The sequence below is a fragment of the Rhinolophus ferrumequinum genome (genome assembly GCF_004115265.2).
Source record: "Rhinolophus ferrumequinum isolate MPI-CBG mRhiFer1 chromosome 5 unlocalized genomic scaffold, mRhiFer1_v1.p scaffold_110_arrow_ctg1, whole genome shotgun sequence".
Lineage (NCBI taxonomy): Eukaryota > Metazoa > Chordata > Mammalia > Chiroptera > Rhinolophidae > Rhinolophus > Rhinolophus ferrumequinum.
The window spans coordinates 13,477,837-13,500,931 of NW_022680355.1; the positions used below are offsets into that span (position 1 = coordinate 13,477,837).

General features: G+C 41.3%; 1 protein-coding gene across 1 annotated transcript in view; it reads left to right on the plus strand.

The window, feature by feature from the left end:
* TAF3 (TATA-box binding protein associated factor 3) overlaps positions 1 to 23,095 on the plus strand; it is a 147,357-nt gene that overhangs the window by 86,371 nt on the left and 37,891 nt on the right. The window contains exon 3 of the mRNA XM_033100610.1: positions 21,040 to 22,850. Within this exon, the coding sequence (XP_032956501.1) occupies positions 21,040 to 22,850 (1,811 nt within the window). The remainder of the gene's footprint in view (positions 1 to 21,039; positions 22,851 to 23,095) is intronic.

Sequence of the window (23,095 nt, forward strand, 5' to 3'; positions counted from 1 at the left end):
CTCCTTTAAAGTAATCCGAAATGTGGAGACCAGTTGTGTTAACCTTTCTTAGCCCGAATTACAAATGTTTAACTGACATTGATTTATGTTATACTTAACATTAAGTGAGCAAGACTAGAAGGAAACCCAATTCTGCTCGAATCCTTATAGTTTGAGTTTGACATTCTTTCTGCTAAAAAAGGGTGAGGGATTGGGGGTCATCTAGTAAACCCCCAAAATAGCTGGTTACTCTGAAATGAGTGGGAATTATATTCTCTTCAAGATTCCCTGCATCTCTGTGGCGTATTTCATGTTACTGAAATACCATTACTTAAAACTTAAACAGAGACATTTACTCTAAGAACACAAACACAGTGGCATTTTGCTTTTTAAAATGTTAGTTCACTGAAAATACAAGTGATTACATGAAATAAATTCCCGATCAGAGATACACAATTGCAAGAGTTTAATCTCATCATTTATGCTCACCTCATAAATTTTCTCAATGCCACAGCTTTATGGAACCCACCTAAGGGAGTGGAAACACCCAGCCTAGAGCCAAGTGCTGCGTTGTCAGCCGCACGCAACCTTTGATGAAACCTCTGTGTGCCACTGCAGAGCAGATCTATTACTGAAAATAACTTTGCCAGTAATGATAACATCTACAAGGGGAATTTCTGTGCTGGGTTCCCTTTCTCTCCTTCTCCATCTTGTCCTCTTCCCTCCCCGCCCACCCCAAATCCAAACAGAGTAGAAAAGTGGGACACTAGTCACAGTGATAAAATGATATCAAAAACTTCCACACACAGGCATGAGCACACGCACGCATGCGCACGCACACACATATGTCTGCGCTATCTTTTATAGGTCTCTAGAGATAATTCTTTCTGCTTTAATCCTCAACGGGGAAAGAACGAAAGAAAAAGATCATAAAATGAGCATGCAGTAGAAACTAGAAAATTATGGAAAGAATCTTAAGCCTTTTTCTTTGCTATTACGTAGAAGGAAAAAACATGTTTCCTGGATTCTGAGATGCTCATTTTTTCATATTTAGCATTTCTGAAATCCAGATGCGTCTTACGGTCACTGCCCGGCAGCTGTCCGGACATAGTTGTCACCACCTGCTCACGTGCTCCGAAACTTGCAGAACGAGTGTCAGTGGCTTGGAGGAAAACCTGGAGGTATTCACTGACCACCGAATGCTGTATTTCTCCCACTCCTAACGGCAGAAAGATTGATACTATGTGGTGAAGCATGGATTTTGGCAACTCAAGGTTGAAAAGTAATTCAGAAGAATTAGACACAGAAAGTAAAGAGTTTTTTTTTTTGTTTTTTTTTTTTAGCACTATTAGGTTGGTAATTGCGGTTTTTACAATTGGTTTTAACCTTTTAAACCGCAATTTTTGCACCAACCTAATACTTTAACAAACTTTTTTCATTTTCCTTTTTAATGTATGGATGAGTGATATATTAAAATCTAAATAAGTGTAGAACAGCTTGTTTGTTTTGTCTAAAATAACATTTCTAAGATAAAAATGCTTTCTCATCATTTAATTGCCAGGTGTTTTTTTCTTAATGGTACATAAAATGTGTTTTATAATTGATGGCTTCTTAGATTCAAAGAAATACAGTGGTTATTCTTTCCTTATATAAAGACTTAATCTCCTACTTTTTTAATATTAAAAAGCAGTGTGATATTTTATAAGAAGTGTTATAATACCAAAGAAGTTGCTATGAAACACCAAATGCTAGCAGTTTGTAAAGTGGTCCATTCATTCATTTTAAAACTAGTCATTGAGGCCTTGTTCCAGAAGCTGGAAATACAGCAGGGTGTGAACAGAACTAAAGTCTGCTGTCAGGAAGCATATGTTCTAGGGAGGACAATATACAATAAACAATAAATATTAATGTCAAGTGGTAAATACTTGTACTAAGGAGAACAAGAAAGCTGAGTGGCGGGGCTTACAACTTTAGGGCGAGTATTGAGGGAGGGTGGCTCTGAGAAGTGATAATTAGGACTGGAAAGAAAAAGGGAAGAGGCCCTGCGTTCCCATGGGGGTGGGGGAACGAGAGAGTTATCAGGAGGTAGCAGGCTTAGCACGCTCTGGATGCGGGCAGTAAAATGATCCTGACTCTCCCTCTGCTGCCCTCCCCCTCCCATCAAGGGCGCAGTGATGGAGGCAGCAAGACCTGCTCCGAGGCTGTGGGAACCGCCAGGAGAAACAGACGTCCTGGACCAGGGAGGTGGTTGTATGTTAAATAGAGAGATGATGTGATTCTAACCATGGTGGTGTAGTGATAAATACAGCCAAACGGTAGGCAGCAAAGTAAGATGGGTTGTGTAATCACAGTATTAGTTATGCGCTCATTCCTTTGAACACATTGGAAAGGAAACACCATAGCTAACAATATTTTCTTGAAGTAAAACAAGCCTTGGTTAACTTTTAAAAATAATTGACTAGGCATTGTGTACTAGAATTTCGGTAACAGTTTAAAGCAGTATATGATTGAGGACCAAATGTCAGCTCGTTCTTTTCAGGGTCCAGGAGAAGTGAAGAAATTCTTTGGCAAGCTTCACAGAAGAGGCATGACTTGAACTGCATTTTTTCAAAAGACTATTTTTTAGAGCAGTTTTAGATTCACAGCAAAATTGAGCAGAAAGTACTAAGACTGCCATACACTCCCTTCCCCCAGCACAGCCTTCCCCCTTAACAGCACGCGCCCCCAGTGTGGTACGTTTGTTACCGTCTCTGATGAACCTGTGAATTGACACGTCACTATCACCCAGAGTCCACAGCTGACATTAGGGTCACTCTTGGTGCTGTACATTCTGTAGGTTTTACCAAATGTCTAATGACGTGTGTCCACCATTACAGTGTCACAGAGAGTAGTTCCACTGCCCTAAAAAGCCTCAGTGCTTCCTCTGTTCATCCCTCCCCACCCAACCCCTGGTCTTTCTGCTGTCTCCATCGTTGTGCCTTTTCCAGAATGTCATAGATCTGGAATCATACAGTATGAAGCCTTTTCAGATTGACTTCTTTCACTTAGTCTTAGCATTTAAGGTTCCTCCATGTCTTTTAATGGCTTGATGGCTCATTTCTTTTTAGCTCTGAATAATATTCCATTGTCTGGATGGAGCACAGTTTATTTACCCAATCACCTACTGAGGGTCATCTCGGTTGCTTCCAAGTTTTGGCAATTATGAATAAAGCTACTGTAAACATCCATGAATTTGTGTGGACATGTTTTCAACTCCTTTGGGTAAATACCAAGGAGCAGGATTGCTGGATCCTACGGTAAGAGTGTGTTCAGTTTTCTACGAAGCTGCCTAACTGTCTTCCACAGTGTCTGTTCCACGCGGCATCCCCACCAGCAATGAGCGGGGGAGTTCCCGTTGCTCCACACCCTGGTCAGCATGTGGTGGTGTCAGCTTTGGATTTGGGCCATTCTGATAGGTGTGCAGTGAGGTCTCAGGGTTTTAATTTGCATTTTCGTGATGATGTGTGATGTGAAGCATCTTTTCATATGCTTATTTTCCGTCTGTATATCTTCTTTGGTGAGGGGTTTGTTCAGATCTTTGGCCCATTTTTAATCAGGTTGTTTTATTATTGAGTTCTGAGAGTTCTTTGTATATTTTCGATAACAGTCCCTTATGAGATATTTCTTTTGTAAGTATTTTCTCTCAGTCTATGGCTTGTCTTCATATTCTCTTAATTAAGCTGCATCTTGAAGGATGATGAAATAGGCAAGAAAGGGAATCCCGTGCACAAAACAGAGGGAATAGTAATAACAACAACTAAAATTTATCGTCGCAAACTCTTATTTTGAGTGATATGTTTGTTTCTCAGTTTGTAAGTTTCCTGTGGGTAAGCATTTGGTGGGTCTTTTACTTACTTGAGTCCTTAGCACCTGGTACCCAGCACATCGCAGGTATACAACAGGCGCTTACTGAATGGAAACCCCTCTTTTGCCGACCTTTTCCACAGGCTTCCAAACCTTATATCATTCTTCATTGTCACTACTGATTCCATTCTGGCTGCCAGGCGTGTCTGAGAGCCACCAAACTTGGGCACTACCAGACACAAAGTGTATGTGAACTTGAAGAAGAAACACATTTCAGTTTTCTCTGAGCTCAGGGCTTACAGATGATAGGTGCTCAGTAAATGTTAAATGCATGATTTGTATACCTCTTGGCTTTTTTTCTTCTGTGTCAACGAGAGCTCTAAGAGGAACTGCAGGGAAGCAAAAATGAGTTATGTGGATTTTCAGCTTTCTATTCGGGTGCATTCCTCAGTTAGTAATGAATTTGGAATCATTGTCTCTATCATTTCAATCTATTAACAGAGATAGTCAAGAATTGATATAACGGATTTGCTTTATTTGGAGTTTAATTAAAAATAAAAGCCATTACCCCTTTATAAACCAAGTTTGAGTCACCTTACTATTATAGGGTTCTTTGTAGTTTGAAAATAGGATGAATTTTCTTATTCTCTCTGCAGTTGATATTACGGGAAAAATACAAAACCATGAATCCATTCATGAAATACTCATATACTTTAAAAGTTATTCACTCTTTTTTTTTGATGTTCGTGTGTATCTGTGTGTGTGTGTGTGTGTGTGTGTGTGAGAGAGAGAGAGGGGGGGGAAGGAGAGAAGGGGGAAGGGAGAGAGGTAAGAAACTAACTTATTTAGGCATTATTGTCAATTTTCTTTTATTTTCTGTCTACTTATTGCTTTGGGTAAACATACTGGAATACTGCCAGAAATTCAGGTGGCTGAATACTAATTTTGTTGAAATTAGATGGAACAGCATCCCCTGCCAATTTTCTGTCTAAATTATGCAGAAATTTGACTCTTGTCAGACATAAATCTGGTCAAAAATAGAGTCCTAATTTTCTAGTTACTCAGTAAGACCTTCAACAGACTAATTATTCATGTTTCAGCTTTTACTTTTTAGGTAGGAAAAGAAATCAAAGAAAAATGAAATGCGGTAAAAGTTGCTAGTCATTTTTCTTGTGTGACCCAAATGTAGATTTGCAGTGTTAAAGAACCTAACATTCATAACTTGTCTGACACAAAGCAGGCGTGAGCCTCAGAAAACAATTAGTGCATCTTTCAAACGTAGGCTAGTTATTGAATAATTACTCAAATAACGGTCAGTAATGGAATACAAAGGGTTATCTCTTAGCTAATCCTCAAGTAATGGAATTGGTGTATCTCTGATTTTTCTCTTAGCCTTCCAGGGTTTAGAAGAATGAGACAAAAGTGATTATGGGAACTAGGGGGAGCCACTGGAGGCCAGCAACGAAAAGGAGACCTTATCTTAAGCAATTAATCAAGAAACTCATATTGTGGGACAATTATTCAGAGCTAATTCTAAAATAGCTTTAGAGCCCCAGGTCTTGAGATATTCTAGAATTTTGTCAAGGTCGTTTAAAGCACAGGGACACTCTTGCATTAAGAACAAAGGTTTGGTTAAAAGTACATCTTACTCTGTACCTAGGAGTATGTGCAGTACGAAACTATAGCATCAAACAACTTAAATGTAGTTGTAATTTTACTTTATTTTCATTTTTATGGTAGTAACTGTGCAAAATCGAGTATATTATCCCAAAGACAAACAACCGTTCTCGATCCACTTTCCTAAGTGCAGTGGCCTCTGGCTTGTCTGTTTCACCACCTAGAAGTTGGATAATAATGCTGATTACACATGCGTTGTCATTTTTTTATTAGTCTATCATTTCATATAATTGATTTTCTGTCGGGTATGATTGTCTCAAATCTGACCAGTCATTTTAACTTCCTACGACTGTTGCATTTATTCCCCATTAGTGGAATAAAGAACTGTTATTTTCTGGTTCTTTTGTCTTTTCCAGTGGTTTACCTTTTCATCTGCACAGCGCACGTTTTTGAGACCTGTCCTTAGCTTTCTTTACCTCTACCTTCCTCAATCTTTGCCTTTCTTCTAATCAAGCTTCCCTGCCTAAAACTCAGCAGTGGCTTCCCACTGTGCTCAGACACACTCGAGGTCTTGCACACCGTGAGGACGCTCCTGCGCCCACGCCCGCGTGCCCATGCCTCCGCCCCCTACCCCCTGTGCCCCCCACACCTGTGCCCCCCACACCTGTGCCCCCCACCTCCGCACCCCCCACCTTTTGCGCCCCACCCCCACCCCCCTGGCCCCGCTGTCCCTCCACGGCCCAGCCATGCGCGTCTGTTCCCTCAGCAGGGCCTGGCTCCTGCTCTCTTCTCCCTGAAGTGCTGTTGAGGAGATCATCCCCTGGCCATAGTTTCCTCCGGAATCTGGTCTCAGCTGAAACGTCACTTCCTCAGTGACTGTTCTATCTAAAGTAGCCCTTTCTCTCCCCACACGCATCGCCCTGTTTATGTTCTTCTAGCACTTACTCGCTGTAAATTATCTTCTGTATTATTTCTTGCCTATCCGCCCTCCCAGCATGTAAAGTCCAGGAGAAGAGAAACCTTGTCTTTTGCTTACTTACATCTGTGCCACCTGTTGTATGGTACTGAGCGCTTGTTGGGTGAGTGAATGAATGAATGAGAGAGAGAGAGAGAGAGAGACTGTCTTTATTTTGTGTGCCCCTTACCCGTACTGCCCCCAGCTTCTGCCTCCACCAGTAGGCTGAAGCAGTTCCCTCAGGTCTCCAGTAACCACACTAGTATTCTTCACACAGCCGCTGGAGTAATCTTTTTCAAAAGCAGATCGAACTATTTTAAAACTTTCAGTGATTGCCCATTAACCCCTAAATAAAACCCAAACTCTTTCTTCCCCATGGCCGGGGAGGCTGCTTCTGCCTCTCCGGCCCATCTTCTTCCATCTGCGCTCTGTCTGTTCTTGCCACACGGGCGTCCTTTCAGTGCCTCAGACACACACGTTCCCCCGCCACAGGGCTGTTCCTCCTGCTGTTTGTCCCGTGTGCCGAGAATACTGCCCCTCTGGCTCCTCTGAACAGCTCTTCTGATGATTCAGGTCTCACTTCCATTAATCAGTATTCAGATAGTTTCTTCATTCTGGGAAGGTGGCGCTCTGCCTCACTACTACCTCCCGTGTTGTTACTTTCTATTACTTTATCCTATTTATCTATTTCCTAACACTTATCGTGGATCATAACACTTGTTTTGGTATACTTGATGCTTTCCTAATCTTCAGCATAATTAAATACTCCCCACTTGTTGAAAGTCTTATTTCTTATACTTTCTTTTCTGGTTTTCTTCCAACTTATTGGCTATTCCATCTCATTCTTCTTCTCAGGCTCCTTTTCTGCCATTACTTTAAATTTTGATGTGTCCCAAAACCTGTGCCCTTGGTTCTCTGCTCTTGTCACTTCCCCAGGCGCACATTTCCCCAGGCGTCATTCTTGCACTCGTGGCTTCAGGTGTGACAGTAGGTGTGTGGCATGCTTGTTAAGTAAGAGCTTTCGCTCTGGGTTGGCTGCTGTTTCAGACACTGGAAATACAGCCGAGGAGATACAGCCCCTGCCCTCAGCAAGCTTACATTGTTAGTGGGGGAGACTCATGTAACATTAGGTAGCAATGAGTGCAGTGGAGAAGAGGCAGGCGTGATGGTGACCGAGAGGCAAGTAAGATTGCAGGGTGCTGGTGACCGCAGAGGACCGCTGAGGTGACGTGGAGAGCTGAATAAACTGAGAAAAGCCAGGAGCCCTGCAGGAAGAACATTCCAGGCTATTCGGAGAAATGGGAATCAGCTTGGCAATTCCAGGAACACCGAAAAGGCCGAGGAACAGTGAGGTCAGGACAAGGTCATGGAGGACCTCACAGGTTATAGGAAGGAGCTGGGATTTTATTCTCATTGTGACGGGCAGCCATTGAGCCCTTTGAGTGGGTAATGACCTGGTTTGGCATTTGGAATTGGAGAGTGTCAGCTCGGCCTCATGCATCACTCGGCCTTAAGAGTGACTAGACAGCAGTCATATTTAGCATCTTCTTTGTCAAAACTATTTATTTACAAAGTCACACAAGTGTACTTTCATCCCTGACACGTTGTGCCTTCCTGACATACCTCATATCAAAGAAAATTTAAATGAAGTTCCAAGTAGTTTTAGAGTTAAACACAGTCCTTTTTTCATCTGACTTTTAAGAATTTTGTTACATCTATATCTGATGTATGTGATAGTTCCTGTTACATAGGTTGATGAAGCTCTGTGCTCCTCTCCCCAACTTGTCTGCTACACCAGGAAACAGTTGATTGTAGTTTCATAGTTTTTCTGGCAATTTTTATACTCTGGTGAATTGCTTGTTTTGTGGCTTGTATGTGGATGGTATCTCGGGGTGTTATTTGATTGTTGGTTTTGTGAGACCAGCAGCAGATTTTACAGGATCTTTGGAGCTCATGGAATGAGATGCAGGTAGATACATAAAAATCAAAAGCTTAAGTACTGACTTTCTTTCTGCCTATCACTTTTATCATTTGGTACCAAACTAACGTTTCGCTTACAGTCTCAAACTAGGGTCTTCCCAAATCTGGTCTTCTTTCTCATCTTGCTTCTTAAAAGCCATTGTGTGATTATACTGCGCTTTCTTTTTTCAGTGGTTTTACTAACACTTCTAGGCCGGGACATGTGTAGTTGGGGGAAGGAGGAAAACGGCATGTGTGGGAGCAGCCCCTCCGTGGGCCGGCTGTTGGTACACGCTGGTGGCGATTAAAAGGTCTGTGCTGTTGCCGCCACTGCTGGCATTGACTTCTGCCTGAACAGTTTTTAAATGATTTCATATTGAGTTTTCACTGTGCACATGATAATCCTGTGAAATCAGTAGGGTCAGCATTACTTGGTGTGTGTACAGATCATCTTATACTCGTCGATACAAAGAAACTGGAAGGGGCTGCTGCTATAAACCAGGGCCGTCTTCTAGTCCATCACTGTTTCTATTGTAAAGAAGTGCTGCCTTAATAACCAGGTATGGCTTGAAGTAAAGAATGTGCTTCTAAACACTATCCCAAAACCCAGAGGTCCTGTGACAAATGAGTCTAGTGGGAAGGATTGTATACAAGGTCTAACTGGTGAATGGGATCGCTTACATAAGTGGGCACAAGAAGGGAAGAAAATGGACAGCATAGGGCATCAACCCCGTTACAGTTATCTGAGCTATTCCCTCTGAGTCACACTTTGTAAGTGTCCCCTTCTTGGACCTAGGGATTTTAGGTATCTCCGGTTTGATGTTGCTTTAATAACTAAAACAATTTCTCTTTATCTTGTATTGGATACAAGGGACATGGTAAGCATTTAATAAAAACTTAGAACAGCTGTCATATTTCATTGATCCTAAGACACCATCAATCGTAACAAGCACCATTCTTTTATGTGCCACTAAGGAAAACAAAGATACACGATGCCAATTAGACTATGACACAATTCTTTCTTATCATATACAATGTTTCTTTTTAACTGCCTAGAACAGATAGTTCTTCTTCAAGTTTTTAAATGGCTTGCTGACTGAAACACCAAGAAGTTGCCATGCCCCAGTCATTCTACCAAGAATGACAGTCGGGTTCACCCGTGACACTATAGGCCATGACACTACATCACTATCCAAGTGACAGAGACAAGAAGATGCTCCTGATTATAAAACACACCACAAGTTCAGAATTGCACATTTGAACAACGTAGAATCAGTGAAATAGGACAAAATAATTTTTCTTATTTTCCTAATAGTAATACTGCCGAAGCAAATACTTATCAGCCTGCAATGATTGCTTAGCAGCTGCAGGCAGACCTGCTTCCGGTCTTAGTGAAGCTTTGTTGGAGAAGCAGGTAAGAACTGCACCAATAATCACTTCCAAAGTGTAACTCTTTATTTTGGAGTTAGGGAATGACCAGACAGTACTTCCTTGAGAAGACAATACTTAAGCTTAAGACTTAAAAGGCAAGAGAGAGAGGCAAGCATAGAAACAAAGACGGGAAGAGTGTTCCCAGCAGAGACAAGCAGAATGTGTGGGTATAAATACCCTGAGGAAGCAAAGAACTTGGCATATTCCAGAAATTCCGAGAATGATCCTGTGGCTTGAGCAGAGTGTTCTGCAGCTAGCTAGTTCTTTGAATTTAAACTAAAATATGTCCCGGTTTGGATTTGTCTTGCCAGATACGGTCACAGTGTTAAAGTTCATGAGGCATATTTAATCTTTTTGTTAAATGCCTTCTAAAGACTGGACTTACTTTCAAGTCAAATCCTTTGTTTTAAGTCAGTACTCCATAAAAGTATTTGATGTTGATGAAGTTCTACCACACAATTATAGATAGTTGGTCCTCGTTGTGCACAGATTATACATTTGCGATTTTGCCTACTCGCTAAAATGTGTTTGTAACCTTAACATCACGTTCACGGTCATTCACAGACATGCACCGAGGAGCAAAAACTTTGAGTTGCTCAACACACACGTTTGCAGCCGAATTTGAACAAGGCGACCCTGGGCCTTGTTATGTCAGCTGTCGTACTGTAAACAAGTGTCATTTTCAAGGTTTGTTTCGTGCTGCATTTTTCACATTTTGTGCTTTTTGGTGGTGATTTTGCTGTTTAAAACGGCCCCTACGCACCATGCCGAGTGCTGACTGGTGTCCCTGAGTGCAAGAAGGATGAGATGCGTCTCACAGAGGACGTGCTTGTGTTACATCAGCCTCATTCAGGCATGAGTTGCAGTGCTGTTGGCCATGAGTTCAATGTGAGTGAATCAACAATGTATCATAAATGAGGTGTCTTTAAACAGAAACACACATAAAACATGTGTTGATCTGCTGACGACAGTGTTTGATCAGAGCTTCGTAGGAACCTAACCTTGTATTTCCCTTAGAAGCAATGGTTCCGTTTTCGCTCATTTATTGTTGGTGGCACCTTTCTCAGAATATAACCACCACAAATAGCGCGAGTCCACTGCATGTCTGTGTGACTAGATCGTTAACGTGCTGCCCTGGGGCAAGCCACCCCAAAAGTTAGTGGCTTAAAACAGCAACTGGTTTTTAGCTCACAGTCCTGTGGGTTGGCTCAGCTGGGCGGTCCTTTTGCCGCCTGCGGCTGGGCTGTGACCCATCTGCGATCAGCTGCTGATCAATCGTGTCACTCACGTGTCTGACGGTGTGGCTGGGGCTCTGAGGCGTGTGCTACTCCCCATCCAGCAGGCTCACCTGGGCTCACTCACGTGGGGGTGGTTGCAGATTTCCCCAACGCAGCACGTCCGCCAGCTCTGACCCGTTGAGTAAAACAAGTTCCGTGGCCACTTGGATTCAAGTAAGCTCCACGTCTGTGAGCCCACTTATGAAGGGGCAGAGATGCAGGGAGGGGAAGAATTTCTCTGCTTTCCGTACACTCTAAGTCAGGTAGTAAGCACTTGAAGGGTTCTCTGTCGTACTGTTACTCAAAAACCAAAGAGGTGGTCCTTCTGTTAACCCAAATCAGCATCGAGAGAAATTGAAGTAATTGGCAAAAGCACACGTGTATGTGATTGCAAAGTTTTTATTCTTCACTATTTTGCCTTCTGATAGATGAATGGCTAATTTGCTTAATTTTTCTAGTTCTGGGGAGAAGAAACCAACAGTAAGGTTAGTTTCACAAATAGAGGAAAGAAACAACTGCCATTGCCTGTCTTGGAGAAGAAACTATATCCTCTGCCAAACATTCCTATTGAAGTAAGTTTAGGAAAATCACAGTAGCCGTGGTTTGTGCATATGTGTGTGAGTATGAATTTGATTTGCATGAAGGGCTTATACCCTGGATGTGGAATCTTAGTTGTAATAGAATTATTCTGAAAGACGTAAAGGAAGATGATTAAAATATTAGAGATATTGACATTGTCTAAAGAGATCTCCTTGTATTTATTTCTTTTTTAAAAATCCACAGCATTACCATAGCTAGGCCCTATTATGCTATTGTAATCATAGTTGAACCGGGAAGGGTGATTAACGATAGCAATTTATTGTATCTGAGGAGGAGAGAAAATAGGAGATGTTGTCGTTATCATAAATCATATCATAAATAACCAAAAAGAAGCACTCAGGATGCTTGTGTGGTGTCAGCAGCCGGCCCTCTCAGGCACGTTAGCCCACGATGTAGCCATAGAAACCCCAGAGTCATACTGTTATCTTCCTCTTGCTGCCGTGATGTGGTACAACAGTATTAACATATAGATTAGGCCATTTATAATACTAGGTGTCATTTCAGGTTGGCTTCTTATAGAGCATTTTAGTTTTTTATTGTGCACAATGTTAGTAAAATAGTGCTTTTTTACAGGTCAGTGTGTATATAGGTATTACAACACCTCATCTTCACTCTGCTATTAATTTATTGTGTAATAGATTGGTTGTACTATATGAATTGTCATTGCCTAATTGTCTCATCTTTGCTAGTAATTTCATTTTTTTTAAGTAAATAGGTTTATTTAAAAAATACGTACCCACTTATACATGTTGAGTTTTAAGGGTCTAATTTCTGTAACATTATAGACAGGACAATTTAAAGTATATTCTATGAGGAGACGTAAATGGGATAAAAAAATATTTTAGCCTCATTTGGAACTCAAAGATAAAATGTTGAAATGGATTAAGACTGGTTTTATATCGCTGTTGTTCCTGTCTTTCCCAGGCTTCCAGTGTCTGCCTGTCTTCCAGCGGCCCCAGACCTCCCCTCTTCTCCTCCCCTCCCCACCTCAGCCTTACCCTCCTGGCAGTACCGTGTTCCTCAGCATTCCATCAAATCACTGCATTTATATTCCATTTTCTCTGAGTCTCCTTACCTCACAAAGTAGGGTAGCGTGCATGGTTTATTTGTTAGCTTTATAGCCTTAAACATACGTATGTCGGTGGCAGAATTTTAAAAATACTGTCTTTATCTAAGACATGGATCCGGTGGTCAGGATGCCAAGTATCATTGCATGTGGTCAGTGAAATATTTAGGGGCAGGAATAGCTCTGTCCTGCTCCGTAGACCATCCCACATGCCTAGTCAACTACATGTAGAGATGGCCCTAATAATGAAGATCTTTACTTCTCAGAATCAGGAAGTCAGGTGTCAATACTTACATTTTGCAGATGAGGAAACTTTGGTCTGGGAGAGTAAACGGGTTGTACTAGGTTGAACTGTGGCACTGGTACATGTAGTTTCAGTGTAGCTGCCTGTCTAGTCAACACTGACTTCTGTCTTCATATCGCCACTCGTGGCCACATGTGTACCTTGTACCTGTCCCTGCCCCAGCACCTGAACTGATGATGACAAAACGTGATTGATTCTTAAGGGGAGGAGTCATGTCTTACTCGACTTTGTTTTCCTAGGATCCAACATAGTGCTTGCCGCAGAGGTGTTCAGAAGTTACTCAATAGACGGGTGGGTGGGTAGATAGATAGATGATTGGATGGGTGAATGTATGAACGGATGGATGATTGGATGGATGGATGGATGGATGGATGGATGGATGGATGGATGGATGGATGCATGGATGCATGGATGGATAGATGGATGGATGGATGGATGGATGGATGGATGGGTGGATTGATAAGGAGAGAATGAATAAGCCTTAGTAGTAATGAGTCATTTCAAGGAACTGTTTACAATAACTATACCTAATATCCAGACAAATTGAATGTTTTTTGGAAAAAAATGTGATTTTAAATGAATCCTTTCATACTTGTAATAAAAGACTATTGTAAAAACAGTGGGATACATAAACTAATAGAAAAATAGGAAAGTTTATATCATCATTGCTAGAAATTAATTTCTTCGTGTGTATGTCCCAAAAAATCAGAAGGAATCTAATTTCAGATACATTTAATTTTTGATGAAATATACACACATAGCATTTTATTGTCCCTATATTTAAAGTTTAGAAACACACTTGTATTTTCTGCTTAGTTTAAGATCATGCCTCTGAATTTTAAAGTTGCATGCATCTGTGTAGTTAATGAGATAAAAAAAGCTTTCATGCCATATGCAAACAATTTGCTTTTTTTCCTAATGTCCATGCGCTTTTTAGATTATAGTGTTTTCTTTAAAGGCATTTACTATTCTAGTTAAAAAGATATTTTGTTCTAAGTCAATATTTATGGTAGCTTAGAATTAACCCCTAAAAAATCCTTTTGGTGTGCCTCGTTTTGTTTTTGTACGAGAAGTTTGGTTAAGAAGCATGTTTTTCTCATTACTCCTCTGGGGAATGTAGCTGTGTGGATTATTTATTTGTGTCATTAATGAAGGAAAATTGGATGAAAATGAATGGACTTTGTAGTGTCTCCTGTCTCCTATCAACCTCTATGGACTTTTTAAAAAGACGTACATTAATATGGATCCATTTTGTTTCTTACATGTAATTAAAAAAGAATTTTGGTGCTTGTTCTGTAATCACACACTGAAGGAAAACGTTAATTGGTGAACCTGGGTACAAAGTATTCATGAGTTCTTGGTAGTATTTTTACACCTTTTTCTATATGTTTGAAATTATTTCAAATTAAAAAGTTAAGTAGTTTTACAATCAAACGTTGACTTGAAATCATTGATTAAGTGAGAAATACTTTAGAGAGTATGTGTATCTCCCCCCTTTTCCATACATTATAAGATAGTCTGCTACCAATTGAGTATCTGTTTTAAATTGTTTATTTCTAACTGTGGTGATATATTTGTGCTGAGTCATTTGTTAATTCACATCATTTCCCTTTTTTGACAAATGAGAAAGCATACATATATGTAAAACATTTGGTAAAATGAAGTTACTTCTTACTGTAGCAGGTTTTTTCTTTGCTTGAGTTGTAGCATTCATCTTGTGGTGAATTTATATGAAAAATAAGGTTGTTGATAGTGGACATGGACCTTTACCAGGAACTTAATTTTTTTTTAAGAATAGGACTTCCTACACTGCTTTAAGTGTGGTTCTTCGCGTCTGTTTTCTTATTGTTAGCATCTGTCTTCTTTTTTCTCCTAAAAGTAAAGAAGTTGTATCATAGTTTGTGGTATTCTTTGATGAATGACAGTGCTAAGGATCACTTATAGCAAACAACTTTGAATAAATTCTCACACAAAGGATAATCAAAAGTCTTATCACTGTTAACTTTAGCCAAATTTTAACGCCTGCGGCATGAGCATCAACACTTTTGCAGAAGGAGCTACCCTTACTACAATACCTGTTACCCTACAAGGTCTGCCCTGCAGATCCAGCCTGCTTTCCTCGCAGGGGAGAGTTCTCAGGGCAGATGGCTGAGGTGACGCCCTCTTGACCTGCAGACGCTAACTCTGGTTGTGCACTCTTGTTACATAGAGATTGAAGTGGCAAGAGGTGGTTGGTTTTTTTAATTTTCTCAAAAAAGGATTGCAAGATTAACTTTGCAATGTATATCTCTATTATTGACCAGTATTATTTAATAGTTTGAATACTTATTGAACTCTAATTAGCAATTAATTTTCACTGTAAACGATGCTAGCTAGTGTCCTCATGTTCTGAATCAAGGAACTAAAAGCAATTCAGAAGTTGAGAAACTTGTTTAAAACCTCAGAGCTGGGGCGGCCGGATGGCTCAGTTGGTTAGAGCACGAGCTCTCAACAACAAGGTTGCTGGTTCAATTCCCACATGGGATGGTGGGCTGCACCCCCTGCAACTAAAGATTGAAAACAGCAACTGGACTTGGAGCTGAGCTGTGCCCTCCACAACTAGATTAAAGTAAAGGACAATGACTTAGAGCTGATGTGCCCTGGAGAAACACACAGGTCCCCAATATTCCCCAATTAAAAAACAAAACAAAAAACTCAAAACTACCAGTTTTCCTCGAACTCATATTTTTCCCGATATTTAACACATATACGAGACAGAAGAGTCCTTTCCTCCAGTTTCCAAATATTAAAACAGTAGAAAATGAGTTAGTTCTCTGGAAATAAACATCTTTAAAATACTTCTCATATCATAATGTCACCCTTTTGACTTTGGAACGCAGCTTTTATTCTTATGTCTGGATTTGTGTTAAATTAGAAAAAGCTTGTGACTCAAATATTTTCTTACTATTTTTGTACCTTTATGTAATAACATATCAAGATCAAATATCTTGTAATATTAAACTTATGTTAACCAAATCATATGCTATTTTATAGTAAAACTGTTTCCATGGAGGAGTATAGAAGAATGTTAAAACACTTTTAAAATGTTTTATAGATTATTGGTAAATGGTGCTTACTATAATACACATACACGCAAAGAATACTTTATTGTCATTCAACTGTTATCAAACTGAAACTAACCTTCACGTTGGGGTTTGGGTGACCATAAAGGGTAAAGCATTCAGTAGCCATCTCATATGTATCTTATCCCAAACTCTTAGAGCATAGAGTTAAAATTATTTATGTAATAAAAAACCAGAAATTTGTTGTATATAATCATCAATTAAGTCTTTGTTTGACCAAGCATAAGCTAGATCAAATTGTGTCATTTTTTGGAATTTTGTAATATTTTAAAAATTAAAATATATTCACTCAAGTGAAAAACTTTCATACCAGGAAAATGGATTCATATACATGGGACAGTTTTACACCAGTGAAAATGAATGGATCGATGGATGGACGGACGAACCAGTGAACAAACTACATCAACACGGGTGACTCTTAGAAAGACGTTGGGGTTAAAAAAATCCAAACAAAGTCATAGTATGATACCACTTACTTAAAGTTCAGAAAAGAAGCAAGCTAGATACAAATGTGGTAAAAGTATAAAGGAACAAGGGAATGAGAGATACAAAAATCAAGACAGTCATTACCTGGGGGCGAGGAGGAACCAAGGGAGTTCCAGTGACATTGCTAATATTTTGTTTCTGAAGTTAGGTGGCAGTGTCACAGGTATTTATTCCTTATTATTAATCTTTCTGCCTTTTGTGTATATTGCTTGTGCTTTCTGGTATGTATCAGATATTCTAATATAGAAAATTGTTGTAAATACCTTCATACTTTTCCTGTTCTTGTTAAAGTTTAAGGCTCTTCCAGGAAAATTTTTTTCTCATTTTGATTAATTTTGATGCTGCAATTGAAGCTTTCTTATAAAATCTTTAAAACATAAAAAGTAATTGTAAATTAAACTAATAAAAATAAGAAACATTTGTATTTTTAAGTATTTCTAAAAGCAGCATTTGTAATAGCTTAGTTATATAATTCATTCATATTCTTCTAAACCACATAAAGCTTCTAGATGCATACAAGTTAGCAGCAAGGACTTGAAATAAAACCAAAAAATAAAAAAGAAAGAAAGAAAGAAAAGAAACAGTAAAAATAAAAACAGAATAACCCCTCCTAGCTTGTGGAGACCCACTTTGAATCAAGCTTTATGTTAATTTTTTTTCCACTTAAACGAGAACTACCACCATTAATTTTCTTTTGCTAGTTTTCTGAGGTACTTTAGCTCCAAATTCCAAGCGAACCAGTTTGTTCTCTAAAGTATTTGCAGTTTCTTCCCGCCCAGTCCACATACTTCCTTCGGCTCAAATGCCTATCAGGTGGTTGTCTCGCCTGTTCCAATTTGATACCGTCACACACTGGTAAAACAATACCCTTTGCAGAAAACGCTGATGTTCAAGTTGTCCTAGCTATAAAACAGGCCTTCCATCTGGACGACTTAGCCCTGTCTCACTCGTGGTCCTGGAGGTCCCTTTCTAGGGACCACTTCCATTCGAGCAGTTTCCCTTTGCTCTCCCAGAGCGTCCACTGAGGCTCAGAGCTGAGCTCATTCAGAGGAACCTCCAGAGTGAGCACGAAGCCCACCTTCACATTCTGGAGGTCTGCCCGGCTGCCTGGGAAACCTCTCTCCCGCTCCGGCACCCCTGGGCTTGATGAGCCTCGGGGTGACGGGCGTACAGCAGGTTCTGTAGGGTTTAGAAATGTAACAGTAATACGTATTCGGATATGTTTCATTCACTTGGAGAATATCCTCGTTTTTTTGTATGTTTACTCTTTAGCAATCGAGTAGATTTGAAGTTTATCTTGTCTTTTTTTTTTAATTAAAGTTTATTGGGGTGACAATGTTAGTAAAGTTACATAGATTTCAAGTGTACAATTCTGTAATACATCATCTATGTATCACATTGTGTGCTCACCACCCAGAGTCAGTTCTCCTTCAGTCACCATATATTTGATCCCTTTAAGGACAGGGACAGAAGGAAATGTTCAGATTATCTGAAAAAGCAAACCTTTTCTGTAAAAGGCCAGATAGTAAATATTCTAGGCTTTCTTTGTTGCCTGTATAACCAGGATTTGAGCCAAAAAGGGGGAAAGCGGCATTTCTCGCTGCTAACAGAAAGCGTCACAGAAGAGAGAACATTTGATTGGAGGCTAAGAAAAGATAGTCACCAAAGCAGGAGGGCAGAGGATTCTAAGCAAAGGCAGTTTCTTAGTGGCCCGTGTAGACGCCTCGTAAGTTCGGGGGCCTGACTGGGGGTATGGCGCTCAGGGCCGCCCTGTGGAAGGGGGGGCTCCTCACTGAGCTGGATGACGGGTTCCTGGAGGCCATGCTGAGGAAACGGGGTGTTTATGTTGTAGAATAGTGGTTTTGAACATGTTTTAACCTCACAACAAAAGCTGTTTGGGGAGCTCAGCATGTAAAATAGATACCTTTCGGGGTAACACTTCCATTTAATAGAGAATAGGGGATCTAGTCTCTACTGAGGCAGCAGCCTCAAAGGGGTTCCACAAACCCTCAGGCTCTAAGGAACACCTTTTGCCAACTAGTAGTGTAGGGACCAGTGAGGTGTCTGTAAGAGGCGGAATCCCACTCTCAGATGTGTTTTCAGAAGGTCACTGGAAGGCAGTGTGTGAGAAAGACCGTTCTGAGGCGGATGGGACTGGAGGCTGTTGCTGTCGCTCAGAGAAGAGGTGCTGATGATTTGAACTAATAGTAGCAGTGAGAAAAGTGCATTGAAGGAAATACAGTAGAAAACTGTGTTCACAGTTGGATGTGGGGAAAGAAGTCATCTGTAATGGTGTTGAGTACCTGGACGGATGGTAGTACAGTTGCAAGTGACAGCAATAATTTGTCTTGTTCTTTGTAGTTCACAATGTGCTTTCACATACTTTACGTCACGTGTTCCCTAGTCACCCCTCAGTGTGCTGTGGTGTAACGGCTGCTGTGAACCTTCATTCGCTTGGGCCTCGGTAAGCACTTGGCTTTGCTCACTCGTCCTCCTCTTGAAGACTCTTGCCCTCGAACTCTTTGACGTCTCCTGATTTTCATGTATTTCGTTAGTTCTTCTTCTTCCTCGTCTTTATACATAGGTATTCCTCAGAGTATCTGGACCTGACTACCCCTTATTTCTCCCTTGCTAATGTTATCCATTATTGTGATTTCATTTACGTCAACAAAGATCTCTCTCACACACACACCCAGTCCTGTTTTCTGCACTTTAGTATATTTTTCAGCTCCCTGATAGATGTCAGTGACTAACCGTTCATCAAACGCTGTGTCTAGGGATTGAGCTAATTAATAATCATCTTCCTTCTCTATTTCTTTATTTCCTTTTCTGTTAATGACTGCGTGTCTCACGCACCAGGGCTCAAACCTTGAAATGGTGTTTTAATCCTTCCTCCACTCTTATACCTGTCAGATTCTGTTCATTCCATCTTCAAAATATCATCAGCATCTATTGCTTCCTATTTGTTGTCACTGTTCTAGTTCCGACCTTATTGTCACTTACCTACATCATTTCAGTAACCCCTAACTTGTCACTCTCCCTTGGTGTCTGTCACCTCCCATCCATCATATATGTCCCTGCCAGGGTAACTCTGCTAACATGTACCCCAGTCATTTTTCTCCCTTGTCTAAATATCTTCACTGAGTCCAAACTACCAGTAGATTAAAGATCATGTTAGTTTTTATGAAACTCAAAGCTACTAGCGTCTAAATGCAACCTTATACTTCCTAAACTTACTTTCTATTACTCCCCATCTTGTACCCTACTTTCCAGACAGATTATTCCCTGGTTCTTGACACACACACACGGTGTGTCCCGCCTCCATCTCTGTCCTCTCTTCCTGTGCATCATCGCTCCCAGTCGCCAAAAATCCAAACGCTGCGTGATGACTAACGTCTTGCCCGGATCTCTGACGTTGCCGCCATGTTTCTCCTCTGAACTGCCTGCTGTCTGAACCACTGTAGCTGTCTGGTGGCACTACTCGCTTTCTGTGTGTAACACACATACACTGTGTCCCCTGCCAAGCTACCAGCTGTCTTAGGTCATGATTTATTTCTCATTTAGCCCAACAGTTCTTTCAGCCTTTATCACTGCGCATTACGCACGGCATATGCTGAGCTAATATGTGTAGAAAGAAATAATCCGATCTTATAGCAACTCAGTCAGGTAGGCAGGGCAAGTAACATTAGCCCCTTTGGAAAGGTCAGGAAGCAGGCTCGAAGAGGTTCAGAGATTGCCTGAGGCCTGTGGCTCTGTAGTGCCAGAAAGCGAGCGGAAGCACCACCTTTCCAGAGCCATACTGCACCACATGGCCTTGCCAAGCAAAGCAGAAGATGTAGTATATGAATTGTGTCAAGGCTTGCCATCTCCGAACTCCAAGAATTAAAATTTATTATAGAAGTCCTGAACAATGTATGCCTTGTTGTCCTTTCTGAGGATAGTAGTCTTATAATAACCAGTATATTGATTTTTTTAGAAGTGTGTGTGCATGTGTGTCTGTGTGTTTGTGTTTGTGTACGTACATGTACACAAGAGGAGGAGGAAAAGAGAAAGACAGTATTTAGTCAGGTTAGGAAAAGAATCAATAAAAGGGAGCATATGACAAACAGGAAATACTCGGCGAACTCCAGATCCTGAAAGTCGGGCCAAACCACGTGAAAGGAAACCAATCGTTTGTCTATCTGCTATCACTGATAGCCGCACTTCAAAGAATGACAGCATGCGACTTTGGAAGATCCTTGAAAACTTACCGCTTCACTCTCTAAACACTGTCAAAATTTTTCTTTCTTTCCTAGAAGTCATTTTTTTCCTTCCTAGAAATCATTATTTTTATTTGTTAGTTTCTGGGGGTTTTTAAATATATGTATTTCACTAATACTTCTTTTTTCTTCCTTTACCAGAAGAAGAAGAAGAGCAGGTACCCACCGATGGGGGGACATCCGCAGAAGCCATGCAAGTTCCCTTGGAGGAAGACGATGAACTGGAGGAGGAGGAAATCATTAATGATGAGAATTTCTTGGGTAAGAGACCATTGGACAGTCCTGAAGCTGAAGAAATGCCTGCCATGAAGCGACCACGACCACTGAGCACGAAAGGGGACGCCCTGGATGCAGTATTATTGGAAGCTCGAGAGCCACTCAGCTCCATAAATCCCCAAAAGATCCCACCGATGCTTTCCCCAGTCCACGTCCAGGACAGTACGGACCTCGCCCCTCTTTCGCCAGAGCCACCCATGTTAGCTCCGGTTGCAAAGTCACAAATACCAACCGCAAAGCCCTTAGAAACAAAGTCGTTTGCACCTAAAACAAAGACTAAAACTAGTTCTCCAGGACAGAAGACTAAATCACCGAAAACCACTCAGTCACCAGCAATGGTCGGAAGTCCTATTCGGTCACCAAAACCTATGTCCAAAGAAAAGAAATCCCCGGGACGGTCTAAGAGCCCCAGAAGTCCCAAGAGCCCTAAGGCTGTGACCCATGTCCCCCAAGCACCTGTCAGACCCGAGACGCCAAACAGGATCCTTTCAGCGACAGCAAGTGAGAAGATGAGCAAAGAGGTTCTTCAGGTTGCACACGTGCACACACCGCCTGACGCTGTGAAGCTGAACAGTGAGAACCAGCCGAGAAAGGCCGTCGTGACTGACAAAACCATCGACGCGTCCATCGATGCCGTCATTGCGCGAGCTTGTGCCGAAAGAGAGCCAGACCCTTTCGAGTTCTCCTCTGGCTCCGAGTCAGAAGGGGACATTTTCACCAGCCCGAAGCGAATTTCAGGCTCGGAATGTACGACTCCAAAAGCTTCCACTTCCTCCAACAACTTTCCCAAGTCAGGATCCACTCCTCTGCCTCTTTCAGGCGGTACATCAAGTTCTGACAATTCCTGGACAATGGACGCCTCCATCGATGAGGTTGTCCGGAAAGCAAAACTGGGAACAGCGTCCACCGCGCCCCTCGGCTTCCCTTACCTCTCCTCTCCCTCAGTCTCTCCTCCCACGCCCGAACCTCTGCACAAGTTGTATGAGGAGAAGACCAAACTGCCTTCCTCAGCGGACGTCAAGAAGAAGTTGAAAAAGGAACTGAAGACGAAAATGAAGAAGAAAGAGAAGCAGCGAGATCGGGAGAGGGAAAGAGACAAAAGCAAGGACAAAAGTAAAGAGAAGGAAAAAGTGAAAGAGAAAGAAAAGGAAGCCAGCAAGGAAACCAAGTATCCGTGGAAGGAATTCCTGAGAGATGACGAGTCGGACCCCTACAAGTTTAAAATAAAAGAATTTGCAGATACCGATTCCAAAGTGCGATTGAAAGACGGCCTGGTGAGGAAGGAGAAAGAGAAGCATAAAGATAAGAAGAAAGACAGAGAAAAGGGCAGGAAAGATAAAGACAAGCGAGACAAAGACAGAGTTAAAGATAAGGGGCGAGAGGATAAGGTGAAAGTGGCCCCAGCACCCCTGGTCCTGCCCCCCAAGGACATGGCTCTGCCCCTGTTCAGCCCCTCCGCGGCCGTGAGAATCCCCGCCTTGCTGCCCTCCTTGTCGCCCAAGTTGTTTGAAGAAAAGGAGAAACCGAAGGAGAAAGAAAGGAAAAAGGACAAGAAGGAGAAGAAGAAAAAGAAAGAGAAAGAGAAGGAAAAGGAGAAGAAAGAGAAGGAACGGGAGAAAGAGAAGAGAGAGAGAGAGAAGAGAGAGAAAGAAAAGGAGAAACACAAGCATGAAAAAGTAAGCAGTTTCTCATTTTTAGCCTTTCTGAACAAAGTCCTATTGACAAACACAGGGACACACAGCCAGCAATTATATCTGTCCTTTGGATGCAAATCACCCATAACGTCACTGAAATATGTGTGTAATGGGCTTACAGTTTTTCATTTTCATTCTAAAACCCATAAGAATGTAATCTAGTCCCCTCTAAACTGGAAAGTGTTAACAATTCATAGTCTAAGCGGAGTCTAATCATAGACTGTAAG